General features: G+C 42.7%; 1 protein-coding gene across 1 annotated transcript in view; it reads left to right on the top strand.

Annotated features, from left to right (window-relative positions):
• adamts10 (ADAM metallopeptidase with thrombospondin type 1 motif, 10) overlaps positions 1-16195 on the top strand; it is a 41219-nt gene extending 25024 nt beyond the window's left edge. The window contains 14 exon segments of the mRNA XM_025054157.1: positions 1-52; positions 283-428; positions 1447-1510; positions 1650-1752; positions 4489-4622; positions 7304-7427; positions 10779-10859; positions 12074-12237; positions 12307-12433; positions 13077-13206; positions 13845-14049; positions 14160-14336; positions 14425-14590; positions 15024-16195. The exon segment at positions 1-52 is cut by the window's left edge and continues 18 nt beyond it. Coding sequence (XP_024909925.1) covers positions 1-52; positions 283-428; positions 1447-1510; positions 1650-1752; positions 4489-4622; positions 7304-7427; positions 10779-10859; positions 12074-12237; positions 12307-12433; positions 13077-13206; positions 13845-14049; positions 14160-14336; positions 14425-14590; positions 15024-15133 — 1783 coding nt within the window. The 3' untranslated portion in view covers positions 15134-16195.
• Positions 16196-16201: the final 6 nt, after the last annotated feature.

The following is a 16201-nucleotide window of genomic DNA, read 5'->3' on the forward strand; positions in this document are numbered from 1 at the left end:
CATTCCTGCAGCAGAGGGGACCATCTGTCAGACCAACACAATCGAGAAAGGGGTGATTAAACACAGAAAACATCTACGTTGCTGTATAACAAGACACACATTTAAAGGGACAGTCAGCGTTTTGTTGAGGTGGTTTACCAAATAACCAACAAGTAGATTCAGTCTGATGAATGTAGTCGGGGAAGAGGTCGCTTTATCTCCAATCTGAAAACGTATCAAATATCATAATAAAAGGAAACGCTCACCGGAGGTGTTTTTCCTGCGTGTTTTCTATCACCGCAGTGGTGCTACAAGAGGATGTGCGTGGCCTACGGTACACGTCCAGAAGGAGTGGATGGCGGCTGGGGCGTGTGGTCACCGTGGGAGGAGTGCAGCAGGACGTGTGGAGGTGGAGTCTCCTCCTCTATCAGACACTGTGACAGTCCCAGGTACAGTCACTTAGTAATCAGTACTTTAAAATATCGACTAATATTTTCATTCATGTTCCAGCAGCGAAGGTTGTATTTATCTGACCAGCTTCATTTAATACAGCCGGTAGAAAACAGGAAAAACATATTACCCAAGAGAAACAAGTAAAACACTCTGTACCAGTACATGATATACGATATATATTTTTATTAAAAAAAAGACAAATATTTGTGATTATTAACATGTTCGTTGGCAGAAGATTCAAGGAAATCGTGTAAAAATGACAAGACAGAACGCTCTGATGCGTTTGCTCTCAGGACTGTGTCCAGTTTTCATTAGTTCGCAAATATTTTCATTCCTTTACTCTACACCTTCAAACAATCCCTGTTTTTTTTTTTTGTAGACAAAAATGCAACGGTTTTTTTTGTAGACTCGGCAAAAATGCAACAGAGTGGATTTGGCCTTTTGTTTTTTTAACCTGTGACTAATCTACACGAAATGACATCAGCAATGTTATGAAAACCAAACTTTAAACAGTCTCTCGATATATAATAAAAATTTATATCCAGGTATCTAATATCTGATTCATTCCCAGAATGACTAACAGACCTGCTGTTGAATCAGGCTTAACAGATCCCACATCTTGATGTGATTAAACTTGGAGGGATTTGACCTGAATCTGAGGCCAGTGGACTCCGTCTTGTGTCATTTCAGTGCATCATGTTGTGCATTTGCTCCAGTTCCATATAATGTTAAAATTTGTTGAATGTTTATTGGAGGCAGCCATTTGGCAGCGCCCGCCACTGGCGACCTCCTCGGCCGTGTTTCTAAACCACGGAGGTGTTGTCATGGTGGTTTGCGATACACAAATGGAGCAATAATAGAGACAGACGCTGGGATTGAAAACATACTGCTGAGGGCAGACGGCGCAGACACCAGCAGCCAGCGCTGTGTGCTGATGTGATGGAGGTTAGTTCTTGTTAAATTGTACTCAGATGTGACTGACTGGCCTGTTTCGCTTTGTGTGTTTGGTCCAAGGCCAACCATCGGTGGAAAGTACTGTCTCGGAGAGAGAAAGCGCTACAGGTCCTGCAATATTGATGTGAGTTTTGCTGTTTTTCATCATTTCTCACCTCATTACCATGAGTTGGTAAACAGCCTGTCATTAACTTCAGTGTTTGGTCATTACGCAAGACTCTGCTGGAGACTCTGCTTTATGTGTGTGTGTGTGTGTTTCACAGGATTGCCCTGCAGGATCTCGGGACTTCAGGGAGATTCAGTGCTCTGATTTCGACAGCGTTCCTTTTCGGGGAAAGTTTTACACCTGGAAGCCCTACAGAGGGGGTGAGTTGGTTAATCCGCCCCGTGTGTTGAGGGAGTTTGGGTCTAATCAAGGTGGTTTTCGTTGACCTTATACCACTGTCAACATTTTCTTAATTACAACTTTAGCCAAGAGGCAATTACAGTCTGTAAATCTCTAGAGCTCGGCGAGCTTGGCTGTTTTTCCACTACTCCTTCCACACGGCTTCTCACATGACTGGTCCAGTCCGTCCGGTCCAGGTCCAGCCTCATACTCAGTCATGCTGGATTCAGTCGATACAGGTCAACAAAAGAGAGGCAGAAAGTAAAACAAAATACACCGTGTGTGTGGGGGTATAGGCCTGCCACACTCTGCATCCAACAGACTTTTTGTAGCCTCATTGTTTGAGCGATATACTCCCACGAGAATCAACAGACCTACGTACGTAGGCTTGAAGGTCTACCAGGTCGACTTCTCTCCAGGTGTCCCCAAACACATGCTTCCCCTCCAGGTTTGTCCTCTCCAGTATAATTCCCTCAATGGACTCAATGGTACAGAGTTAAAAGCTGGATGACAGGAATCTCCAGTATAATTCCCTCAATGGACTCTGGTACAGTTAAAAGCTGGACGACAGGAGGTTTAAAACACTTAGCTATGTCCATTTTTGTGGTTAAAATTCAGAAAAAATATACTTTTTTGTTACACCAACTTTTGATCACAGTGAAATACTATACTAATAATTTACTTTTGCCTTAACCCTCATTTAACGGCCTGTTTTAATTGCTTTTAAACTCAAACACCATCAATCTCCACCATGTTTTTTTTTAACACTCTTCAGCTGTGAACAGTGGTTAACATGAATAACTACATTAAAAATACAAAAAGGCACTGAAAATTTATAACAAAATGAATGTAATGTAAAAAAGAAAGGGAAAACCAGAGACCAAACTCATCCTCAACGTGTGTGTGTGTGTGTGAGAGTGAGTGTGTGTGAGTGAGGTAAAGTGAATCGAAGCTGCAGACTCTCTCCAGTCTGGCTCACAGATGCTGGCTGCGCAGAGCTATGCATCCCACAATGCCTTGCAAAAAAATTCCTCGCTCCTGATGAGCTTTATACTGGACGTGAAAGATAGATAGTTTCAGCGACATAACTGCCTTTAATCTCGCCCTCCACTAACATAATGGCTTACAGAGACGGCCGGCCAGGCCAACTCTAACTGCAGGCAACAAGTGCTTCTTTCATCAAGTCAGCTGATTTTACAATGGAAATCCCTTGCAGCTGTTAAAATAGGAACCGTGCCAGTGACTCTGCCCTGAGCTGTGTCCAGATCACCCCCCTCTTGTCCCCCCGTCCAACCCCCGTCCTCTGCAGCCCTCTCGCTCTGCTCAGATTGTCACAATCTGCTTCCATTCTTCCTTTCCCACTCTGGAGAACGCAGCTCCTCTGTTGCCCCCTCTTCACTCCAGACTTTTTATTTAGCATTATGCAATCGTTTCAGCTCTCGGCTCGGGCCAGACGGTTGAAGAGTCTGACAATTACAGCGGGCTTTCATATAGGAAATAAGGAGCTGATTCACATCACTCTCCCGTGTCCCACAGCCTTCACCCTCAACCCTCACCCTCCTCCGTACGACGAGTTATTACCAACACAAACTCTGCTGCGAGCCACGGCCGCCCTGCCAAAGCTAGGCACCATGGGATTTGTATTATTCCATCGTCTGACCAGTTTATCGCCTGTGCGCCCGGCCAGTGCTCACTCTCTCCCTTTCTCTCTTTATTTCTTTTTCTCAGTACATACTGTACCTGCTTCGGCGCCGCCAGCACAAACAAACACGGCCCAGACTGATGTCAACAGCCACTCAAACAGTGGAGCTGCTGGCGCGCCGCACAGATGAATGAAGGATATATACCACATGGCGTGTGTGTGTATGTGTGTGCGTGTGCGTGTGAGGGATGAAAGCGTATCATATTCCGCATTCACATTCTCTACATCATCACCTAGAACCATTGGCCTGTGTTCTGAGTGGTTGTACAGATTATACGCCACATGATGACTGCTGATTTCTTTATTGCTGCCGCGGCGGCTGCTGTTAGAGAAAGATCACAGCAGCAGAAATGAAAACATACAAACACTGATTTTTCGTTGCTTCGCTGTCTCTGTTAATGTTGGATGTGTGGTAGGAGTGCCCAGGAATTTGGTTTCACACAACCGTTAATGTCAGCACTGACTGAGAAAGATAATTCCTTAAATCAAATGTTACATTTTTCACACAGTGTAGACCACGTGTGAAGGAAGAAGGACTCAAACAGTGTAGTAGAAACTCCTTCAGCTTCCGTTGGTCACCGCAGGTACTCTGTTGTGTCAGCCGTTTCTAAAACCCAGCCTGAGGACTAACCAAGAAACTCTGACAGGTTTTTCAAAACCTTCAAAATGAGTTTTATTTGGATCAAGTTCTTGTGAAATTACAGTATTGTGTCATAAGTCAACAGGTTTCCCTGAATGATTTAATTCTTCCTCTGCTGTTGTCAGACAGTTCAAGAAAACAAAATATAAACCCAATGAAAGCGTGCGGAACCCCCCCCACACACACACAAAAATATCAGTGTCAATTAAAGCACACCAGTTAAAATGACATATATATTTGATGGAATTATATTTAATGTTTTACATTTCTGAATCATTTTAGTTGTCTTTGGTTTTCACTGATCTTTTTTTTCCTATCTTTAACATCGATGTGTGAAACAGATGTGAAACTGACACTTTTCGTCCGTGTGTCCAGGGGGGGTGAAGCCCTGCTCCCTCAACTGTCTGGCAGAAGGATATAACTTCTACACCGAGCGCGCTCCGGCCGTGGTGGACGGGACGCCGTGTAGAGACCACTCCCTGGACGTGTGTGTGAATGGAGAGTGTAAGGTGAGTGAGTTTTGTGTCCATCTGTCTTTATAATGTGTTTGGTTGACCTCTGTGACCTCAGCTGACGTGGACCGCAGCCCCTGCTGGTGCTGTACGCCTGACTCTAGACTCTAGTCAACATGAACCTGCAACAAAACAGTATAAGTCATTGATTAAATCCAGGGCAAAGGTCAACGATTATTTTTGCTGTAACCTTCCGTCCCCCCGTCACAAACGTTCTTCTTTTTTCTTGTTAATATTCACCACTGAATTGTTTTCATGTACACGTGCAGTACGGTGTACTGCTCACTCTCGCTCTCTCTGGACACACGCCGCTGTCTAGTTTACACACAGGCTGTTGACGATCATCATGGTTGGCTGCAGAAATGAAAAATGATCTCAGCTTTGGCAGGAGTGGTGAATTTCCACTACAGCCTCCCTCGGTGTAATCCTAACTGTTAATAAAAACAAACCCGCTCACTTTGCTTTGTCCTGACAATGTGGACGAAACACGGAGCTGCTGCAGGTCCCCAAACGCCTCGGTGACTCATTCGGTACTGGACCAGATCCAAAAGAACTACGGATGGATTGTTTTTAAGTAATAAGGCATGGAATGAGAGGCGACAGAGTAGAAGATGCTGAGATTTTCGAGGGAAATGACCAGGACGGACAGGATTGGACATGAGCAGATCAGGTGACCTGTCGAAGGTGAACGGTTCTAAGATAGAGTCAGATGGACAGTTGGTGGACACATGGACAAACAATGTTGGCGATGGAGCTGACACTGCATTTTTTAACGTACAGTAGGGCAGACACGCCCACTGATGATGTCACGGTTCTCACCAGGTGTTTCTTGGTTTCCTTGAGAACCATCTTTTCAGGTTACGAATCTGTTATTTTTTCGGTCTTTCAGTCTACATGGGCCGGTTCACAAGTGGGTTCGGGAACAGCAACAGTCACGGAGCTCTGGGAAAGGATTTCTCTGGGGAACAGCCAAAAAAATGAGCTGAAAGAGAAAAGAAAGGTGTGAGTGACAAAGAGAGGCTGGTCATGGTCTGGACTTAAAAATAAAAAAAAAAGAAGAAAAGAAAAGTTTGTTTATGAACGTTTCTGATTCTTTTTCTCCTCCACTCTGGTCTGCCGTGCTGTGTAGAAACTCACTGACCCTGCAGCTCAGCTGTTCCTCCGTCTGGACGTTTCTCACTTCTTAATTCTCTCTTTCCTCTTTTTCCTTTCTGTTGCTTCATCTCTGCATTCCACTCATTTTCTCCCTGTCTCTCATCTTTTTCTTCCTTTGTCAGTTCAATTCTTCTGTCTGCTCTCCTCCTGCTCTGCTGCTGTTTTCCTTTCTGTGCACACACCAAGCTTTAGACACGTGTTTGCAGCAGCAGCTTTAACACTTTGCGTTTATTAGAAGAGGGAAACAACGTGAGAGCCGTAAAGATAGTAGTAAAAGGTTTCACAGTACGTTCTCCAGGTGAGCACAGAGCTGCTGCTGCAGGAATCACCTTTTCCACAGAACAATAAGAACACCTGGTGTTTGGTGAAATGAACTGATCACGAGTCTGGGTTGAAACTTTAAAAAAGAGACATTTTTATTTTTTTGAAACAGGGTTTTCACACTGTTTGTTACAGGCTCAATAAAAAAAACTCCAAATATCTTTTATTATGCGTCTGGCCCAGTGTCCTGCGTGAACTTAGACTCTCCCAAAATGAGTATTTGGCTTCCACAGTTCTGAAAAGTTGGCACTTTGTTCATCTTTTTTTAACCACTTATTGGCCTTTATTTAAGTTTTTTTTGGTTCACACTAATCAAAGTATTTCATCCAATAATCTACAGCAGCAAACTTCCCAAACCTTTTTACTAGTTTACTTTCCTATTTTTTACTGCATGGAATCTTAACAATGACCAGCAGGAAGTAGCAGTAAAATGGGACGATTTAGCAGAAAGACGGTCAATAAAGAAATGACTTATGATGAATTGTGTTCACAACCAAAACAGATCTGCGATTCTCCAATATGCTACATGTAATGCAGTATTTAAAAAAATTTAAATGTAAAATATTTTAAACAAAACAGATCTGCGATTCTCCAATATGAGATTCACTGTAATGCAGTGTTTAAAAAAATTAAAATATAAAACATTTTAACATGTTAATTTTGTTTTCTGGGGATTACTACATTTTTTAAATCTGAGTTTGAATCACAATAGCTCAATGACCCAATGTTGGGTCTCGACCCACCATTTGGTTAACACCGGATATCGTAGAATGAGCCTACATTCAGCGTTGGATTTAGTAATGAAGTGTGATCTAATCAGTGTAAAACTAATAATGAAGCTCAGCTTTATTTTCCTTCTCCACAATAAACAACTGTCACATGAACAGATGAGACTCAGAGCCGTTGTTTAGGTTCGCTTCGCTGTTAGAGAACTTGAGTAAAACCACCTGCTTTGTTCATCATGAAACTTATTTGTGTGGACAGGCATGAGTTTAGCAACCTAAGATCATAATGTCTGCGCAGGATCAGAAAACACATCTGGACTCAACATCTGATATTTCTGTGTTTTTGGTGAAGCCGTCTGGAAGCCATTAGAGCTAATCCCTCAGCTCGGCCTCTGACACCTCTCCACTTACTGACGGTGCCCCATCACCCGTGACCTCGAGTGACCCGGTGGCTCATTTGTTTCTCTTTTCCTGCAGCACGTCGGCTGTGATCGCGTCCTGGGCTCGGAGGTTCGCGAGGACCGCTGCCGGATCTGTGGGGGTGATGGGAGCAGCTGCACGTCTGTGGAGGGACTCTTCAATGACTCACTGCCTGAAGGAGGTACAGAAGAAGCACAAACACTTCTCCCAGTCATATAATTCATTTACTTTTAGAAGTTACTTTGAGAAATGGTCATGGCCATGAAAACCAGAAGTAGACGAAGGCAATCAGTGAAGCTCAGGAAAAACACTGAACGCTCTGCTGGTTTCTGGTGTCTCACTTAATGAATAGATATTTGTGCAAAATGATGGAAGCACTTCAGTGAAAAAAATGTAATTTACTCTGATTTGACATAGTTACATAAGCATAATTCATAATCCCGAAAATGAAAATCGAATTTGACGATTCAGCAGTCAATACCATAACATTTTTAAGCTTTAGATAATATATACAAAAGTGACAGTGATTTAAATTCAACATTTTTAGCTCCAGTTTGTTATGAAATAAAACTTTGATATGGATACAAGGGAGAACATTAACAATAACATGAAGTAGTGTTACTGCGCTGCCCTTTACTGTACTGTTTGTTGTTTCATCACAGCCAGTAAATAGTGTATAAATGTATCATGAAGACACACATTTAAATGTAGATGCAGTCATAAATAATGTCTTATCACAACTTGATCCAGTAAAGGTATAAATACAGAAAAAAAATAGTCCCAGGACAAATCCCTGAGGTACACCCGGACCAAAAAGGAAAACAAAATTACAGGTACACCCGGACCAAAAAGGAAAACAGAATTACTTTTTATTTTTTCATTATTTTTTTTTGTTAATGATATTTTTGTAATAGCAATAAAAGTATACACTGGAAAGAGGAATATAATCGTCTGTGCTGTTGTAGAGATTTCGGTCCCTAAGCCACCCCCAGGACACGTGGCAGACAGATTTAGGTGAGGTCCAACCCGTGTGGTTTGAGGTCCGCCTGCTGCCGTTTCTATTCCGGGTCAAAATTCTCACCACAACACCGACTTCAGAATCTCTCACCCAACTGTCAACACCACTCACCCCCTTCTAAGATGTCTCAGAATGGACACACCCTGAGGGTACAGCCAGGGTCTGGACCACAGTGACCAGTCAGTGTGAAGTCTCAACCTCCAACAGAATATCTGACGCTTTCACCCAACTGAAAAAGTCGTTAAGTAGGGATAAAGTCAAAGGGCGGGTCGGGAGTCGTGTCAGGGCGTTGTGGAACTTGACCCCAACCCTCTAGAACCCGTCTTAAAAATATGCCTTTCGGTATTTATTTTTGTCTAAATTCATATTTTTCTGTCTCTTTAAGCCCTCCTGCAGTATATCTGACACGACACCGTTTGTAACACTTTATGGTTTCACTCAATTATGATCTCCGATTTCAAAAAACCTCCGTCCGCGGCCACAGACAAGATTCGACATCTGTTTAAGAGTCTGTTTAGATTTAAAAATAGCAGAATACCCTTGTAATGAACTGTGGTCCAAGAGTGTGTTAGACGAGTTGGTCGCAACCAGTGTGAGCAGAAATGAATTATGTCATTTTTAGAAGCGCTATAACAGTTTTTCTGGTCTCAGGGTTTCCACAAGAGTTTGGAAGCAGACTGCAGGGATTTTCTCCTATTACAGAGGTCTAACAGGAACATTTACAGTGGTTTCTGTTAATCCCGCAGGTGTTTGGTGAGAGGGGAGTCACCACTCAACACATCCAGGCTGTAAAATCCACACAGTGTACAGCTGTTATTAGCAGTAAATGGTAATCTTGCCTGGATTTTGCAGCAGAATCTTTTCCTTTTTTTTTTTACAGTATAGATCATTCACTAAAACCCTGTGACTCACTCACATGTAAGAATAGTAACACTGACGATAATCGTCAATCCATCCGGAAAACGTTAAAGATTTAAATCCTAAAGACCCACAGAATACATTTCCTAATGCACAGTAATATGGTAATAACTGATCATATTTTATTTTTATTTTTGTTCTGAAGCTTCTGTTTTATCTTTTATTTGAGCTTCATTTCAATTGCAAGTTTGTCATTATCTGACGGAAGAAAACTACGACACAACGTAAGCTGGAAAAAGATCATCTGAACAAATGTAGTGTACTGTATTTTCGCACCCTTTTCCATCCTTTGGCTGGGTTTGTGACTTACACTCAGGTGCGACTTATATATTAAAATAAATAATTTCAGATGTTTATTATTGTCACGCTGACAGCCGCTAGAGGGCACTCTATATGCGACCTCTATATGTTTTTTTCTTCTTCATTATGCATTTTTTGGCTTGTGTGACTTATGGTCTGGAAAATACGATGCACATCGTAAATAGGACGGAACATTTCAAAGCCAGAAGCCCAATAGTTAGGGAGTTTGTCCTTCCCCCAGAAGGTCAGGGATCCAATCCAGATAAATCGAAATGAGATCAAATCATTTCTCTGCTATAAAATATAACAAAATAATATTTTACATTCTGGTGGCTCTGTCACGACCACACTTTAAGCTCTTTTCATGTCTAAATAAACTCAAACTCCAGACTCAGAAGTGAAGGCTTGTTCTGGCTTCTAACAGATTTACGACTGTCAGAACCACTCAGGTCCGCAGCAGCTTTGATTCCTCTGTAGTCCTGCAGCTCCTCTCTTCTCATCTTGACTGATTGGAATAAGGTCTGGCCGTTCAAAGATTAAAGGTTTCCTTAAGTTTTGTTTTATTTAGTTCAACGTTTATGTCCCTCTAACTTCGTTACCATCTGTCCAGCCCGTGGCCCCGGGAGGCGACGAGAGGTTTCTGAGGTGTCGTGATCCGGGGATTTACAACCGCATCGCTCTGTTCGCAACACAGATCCTTCGATTGTTCCCTCACACTCACACCCTCACTCTGCGTGTGTGTGTCTGTCACTTTCAATTTAAAAAGCTCCAACTCTGGCCCTCTCATCATCTGCGCCTCCATCTAGGAGGCCCAGAACACGGTCAGTGTGACCTCTGAGAGCTCCACACAAGGTCAGAGGTGAAATATCTCCTTTCCTCTTGTGGTCAGAACGCCGGACGGAATTATTCAATTCTCTCCTTGTCCGGTGAAGTTATTTACAGCGATGCACAGCGGAGCACAGCTCAGAAAAGCAGCTGGGGTGAAGGTGCGAGGAGCGTAAAAAAAAAAAAAAGAAAAGGTACAAGTGACTAAAACAGATGGAGGGAACAGAGCGGAGAAGAGCCAGCTCCTGGCATGGCTCTCGCTCTCCAACAAAGAGCCGAACTGAGCAGCTGAGGCCGTCTGCCCAGGAATGCAGCTGGAGCCTCAAACCTCTGCTTAGTCCATTGGTGTCCCACAGAGATAAACACTACTTATGAGTCACTGCCCTGGTCCCCTGTGAATAAACCTCCCTCACTTTGTTTTTCTTTGTATTTGTTTTTTTTTTTTCAAGTTGATTTTTGTCTTGGTCTTAGGTTATGAAGAAGTGGTCAGAATTCCCAAAGGCTCCGTGTTCATCCACATACAAGAGCTCAACATCTCCCTCAACTACCTTGGTAAGATGATACTCATGTTGTTATTTTCTGTGATGGTCCTTCAAGGAAACTAGGTGAAGACATATAAATCCTTTGAGTGGAACCGACAAACTGCAGCACCGCAGACGTATCTCATCATCGGTCTGAGCCACAGAACAGAGTGTGTTGCTCTGAATGTTCTACATTGTTGTACAGCTCATTGGATGCTGGTTGACCGGGCATCCACAAGGGTTTCACGTGTCACACATGTAGTACCACGGTTACATATATAACCAATAGTACTTCGAGAACCAAACTTAGAAACATACCCTGATGTACTGAAGAGTGTTACAACTGTAACCCCCCCAGAGGATGGTCTGAGCAGTAGAAACTTGGCGGTGCGCCCCCTGTAGATCAGCGTCTCCTGTCTTCGTGTCCCAGAATGACTCATCATTAATGAGATCAGGACTTCGTGGGGGCCAGATCAGGAACATCTCAGTTATTTATGCCTCTGACTTAATGTTTGGGGTCATTGTCATGTAACGGAAGAAATGTTGGACCGATCTTTGTGGAAGAATTGAATGGAAAAACAACTGTAACATGTTAGGAATAACAATAGGACAAGAAGTCAAATGTCCTGTCCACATACTGTAGTCAAGGGAAGTTCTAAATGATGGCTCTGGGACTGCTTTTATATATATTTGCTATTTGTAAGCTAACCTTTAGCTGTGCCCATATTTCTGTTCCAGCTTTCACAGCCTTTGTCCAAAACAAGTCCATTATAAACCTCCTACTGCTTTATCTTTTTTTCCCCAGCAGAATTTTGGCCTGTTGTTCTCCTGAGCTGGCATTTTATTTGGATGAGCTCAAATTTAGCATCCTGGTGTTTTTCACACTGACTCACTTCAGTGGTTTATTGAGATGCCTGATGGGAAAAAAATGAGTTTCACCTGCACTTCTCTGGCACTGACTAAGACTAATGTGTCCACCGTGAAAGAGATGTATCACAAGCTGCCAAGGCAGAAAAACACTTTACGTCACTTTGTCTTTTGTGATGATGAGTCTGAGATATCAATCGTACATTTGGCCAGATGTAATCTCTCTGAGTCTTGGCTTTTTTTCACCACTGAAGAGAACAGTTCTTCTCAGAACACTGAAGCGTGCATCGTGTTTGTTTGTCCTGCTTCCATCAGAGCTGATGTTTTCTCAGAAACGCCTGTGGTATTTATTAGTTTTTGTCTTCTGTTGTGTCTCAGTGCTGAAGAATAAAGGAGACCAGTATTTCATTAATGGGAAGCTGACCATCGATACGCCGCGCAGGTTCGATGTCGCCGGGACCGTATTCCACTACAGGCGACCCACTGATGGACCAGAAACACTTGAAGCTCTTGGACCAACAAATATGACACTTGTCGTCATGGTAGGGACGCAAACTCTGGTCTTTTATAAGCTGTAAAAATATGGCTGTTGAATATCTGACACTGTGCAGGTGCTGGTGAGAGAGGAGAACCCAGGGATCCACTATCGATTCAACCCCCCTGTCAACAGGGAACCTCTGACTGGTTTTGCCTGGCACTACACCTCATGGTCCCGCTGCTCTGCTCTGTGTGCTGGAGGTAGAAACATGACGACACACGATAGAAACAACAAAACAACCACATGAAGATACAATAAAACATCTATCTCCCTTTGTCATGGTAAAAGTGCTCAGTACTTTATTCTTATCGAAGGATTGTGATCCTTTATCAGAAAAAAGACATGGAGACCAACTTAGTAGACCTAGTAGAGAGTAATTTAAGAGTTTCAGACCGAGGTTTGTTATCCACAACCACAACCATTTTTATTTAGAGTATTGTTATTTTAAAGTACAAGACTGGAGATATTGACCTGCTCTGTGTAGTCCATGGTCACAGCGCTTTGATTCACCAGAAAAAAATGTATTTCAAAAAATCAACTGCACACCCCCACTCTCCAAACCCACAAACATCCATTCAAATATGCAGACAACTGTAAACAGAACTCCCACAGACCCAGTGAGTACTCACACCAGTTTATAGAAATACAAACTCTAAATACTCATGTCATACATTTCATGTTTTCTTACAGTAGCGGTCCTTTCACAACTCCCTAAAAACGCTCTAGCGCTTATCGCACGCTTTGCAAACACCTGCTCTGTTTTTTTTCTTAGTTTCTCTTTTATAACTGTAAAGGTCAAAGACTGACCACATTTAGCAGCAGTTCATGTTTCTCTCTGCTCAGGTGGTCAGGTCCAGCAGGTGGTGTGTAAGAAGCAGTCAGATCAGTCAGTCGTCTTCAACCACTTCTGTGACAAGAAGAACAAACCAAAAGAGAAGAAGAGATCCTGCAATACTGAGCCATGCTCCCCGACGTGAGTCGTTACTTTTCATGTGACAAAGAATGAAGTCATTAAGATTTGGCTTCACTTTTCAGTTTAAGTATGTCACATTTCTATTGTCTATTTAGGTTACACGTGTCAAACTCAGGCCCGGGGACCAAATCTGGCCCGCATTGTAATTATATTTGGCCTGTGGGCTCATATCAAATGTGTACTAGAGTTGGCCCTCCAGTTTACAGCCATCACATACTGCCAGGATTTTGCGTATTAGCAGAGTATGTGCCATGTTATAGCACATACATTTTGGGTTTTTGTTTTTTTTTTGTTGGCTTTGAAAAAAAAGATTTTTATTAAAAAAGGAATTTTTTAAAAAAAGCTACAGATAAAAAGACATAATGAGAAACCAATACCACCGAAAATTGAATTTCTCATGTGTTTATAATATTAAACTTTGTTTGTTCCAGATTCAATGTTTACACAAAACTAAAGTTTGTTTCCATATGAAAGAATTCTACAGATCTGGAGAGAAGGGAAAACATGCAGAATTACAGTCAATTTTTCAACAAATATTGAGTTTGGCCCCTAATGTTGGCCCTGGTGTAGGTTAAGACTGTGTTAAATCAGATGACCTAGTCACATGACTTGTGGCTCGGCTCTTCTTTATCCTGTAGCTGGTGGACAGGAGAGTGGTCAGAGTGCAGCCGCAGCTGTAACGGGGGCCTGCAGACTCGGGATGTTTTATGTAAAAGAAGGATTTCAGCCACTGAAGAGAAAGTCCTGGATGACCTGGCCTGTAACCTCCCTCGACCCTCGCTCACTGAGCCCTGCAGCAACCACAGCTGCCCTCCAGAATGGCTGGCCCTGGACTGGTCTGAGGTCTGTAGACGTCAGGGGGCGGCCATCATAGATGTCATCTCTTGACTTTTAAGTGCTTCGTCCTGATTTTGTCTCTTCTTCCTTCTCTGTTTCCTGACCTCCTGCTGCAGTGTACCCCCAGTTGTGGGCCAGGCTACAGACACCGTGTGGTTCTGTGTAAAAGTGGTGAGAGTGGTGAGGCGCTGCCCGAGTCAAAGTGCGCAAAGCAAGGCAGACCCACCTCCAGAGTGCGCTGCAACCTAAAGCGCTGTCCCCCACCTCAGTGGGTGACTGGTCCCTGGGGGGAAGTAAGTCCATTTTTGCCTGTTGTATCAGTTCCTACAACAGTGAAAATCGGTACTTGTGTTTTTAGATGCTACTTCCTCTGTGTTGCAGTGTTCTGCCAAATGTGGACTGGGCCAGGAGATGCGTTCTGTTCAGTGTCTGGCCCACACTGGACAACCGTCCAATGAGTGTATGGACCATCAGCGACCTGCAGCCATGCAGCAGTGCAAGAGCAAATGTGACCTCAGTCTGCCCATCAGCACGGACAACCCTGAAGGTCAGAGGTCACAGAACGCCTTTGTTTGTTTGTATCTTGTGCAAAGAAATTCATGAAATACTGTTGAAAAATAAAATTCAGTAACAAGAAGGAAATTAATTAATCATGTACATGTATTCTCCTGAATATTTAGTTTATATACTTGTATTTTACTTCTCCTGAATATTTAGTTTATATACTTTATGTATTTTAGTATACTTGTATTCAGTCTATTTTTACAGCATAAAAATTCAAATTGAAAGATTTGAATTTGAATTAAATTGATCAGTTTATATTTTGTAATAATTACAATACGGTCATCATAAGTTGTGACAATAAATAATACATTAACTGTCATTTGCAACCTTTAATTTTAATGTTAAAAAATTGACTTCTAAAACAAAACAAACTCTTGCTTTATTTTGCTATTTTCTTTGTGTTTGACATCCTACAGAGTGTAAAGATGTGAACACTGTGGCCTACTGCCCCCTGGTGCTCAGGTTCAAGTTCTGCAGCCGGCCTTACTTCAGACAAATGTGCTGCAAGACGTGCCAGGGACACTGAGGAGACCGTGAAGCTCACAAACATTGTCCACGTCCCACTGAGCCACACCACACGGCAGCCTTCACTTTACCTCTGTCAGAGGGGGGCGCTGTTAGACTGACTTGGTCATATTCACATCACTGGTCAGGGGAGACCATCTCTGGACCTGAAGCCTTCTGGGTCCAGCTGGGTCAAATCAGCCTATGTGGGGTTTTTATATTCCACTGGAGGCAGGGCTGCTGAAACCTGGAGAGACAGAGTGGGGGAGAAACCAGTGTCCTCCGTCCTCCCTCTCTCTCTCTCTCTGTCTCACTCTCTCACCCTCACCCTCACACCCATTCTTTCCCTCATCGTTTTGGTGCTACATATATTGCACTTTGGCCACAGGACTGGTCACGGTATGAGTTTGTATTTGCTTCAGTGGCCTCGAGTTTTTAAACCTTGTAATCTTAAATTCAAAATATAGGAAAAAAATCCACTTTGTAAAAAAAAAAAAAAACCCAAGATTTTTCCAACTATATTTGCTCTTGAAAACAGATATGTTATATGTTAGAGAATGTTAGATTTGTCTGTATCTCAACTGATAGTTGTGACTTGATACAGTGTCTTGTGCTAATACTTTGTGTTGTTGGAGCTGTGTGTGTGTGTGTGTGTTTGGGTTCTTCACGTCTAGGTATATACAGTACATATACACTTTTTCAAACAAAAAGGCCACAGTCTTGCCATTTCGGTCATTTTTGTCACACTGCACACACCACCCATCAGTCGGTGCTCATATTACAGGACTCTATACTGTTGTGGATGGAGGATGGCGTAGTCTCCATTAATCTGTGATCACTCACAGCTACAGCTACTGTCTTTGGACATTTTTCATTTGTTTTTCATTCAGTTAAGGAGACGTATTTGCACGTGTTTCCACTCACACTTCAGAACAGGAAACCTCTCACTGTCGAAGATTTCTGTCACAGCTTCATTTCCGAACATTGAGCACAGCAATCAGTGACCTCTGTCCACAGTGTATGTGATGAACAAGTCTGACTCTCAAACTTTCATACGGACTTTTTTTTTTTTACCATTTGTCAAACACAG

Source organism: Cynoglossus semilaevis, chromosome 2 (assembly GCF_000523025.1).
Source record: "Cynoglossus semilaevis isolate Cse_v1.0 chromosome 2, Cse_v1.0, whole genome shotgun sequence".
In the NCBI taxonomy this organism is placed as follows: Eukaryota; Metazoa; Chordata; class Actinopteri; order Pleuronectiformes; family Cynoglossidae; genus Cynoglossus; species Cynoglossus semilaevis.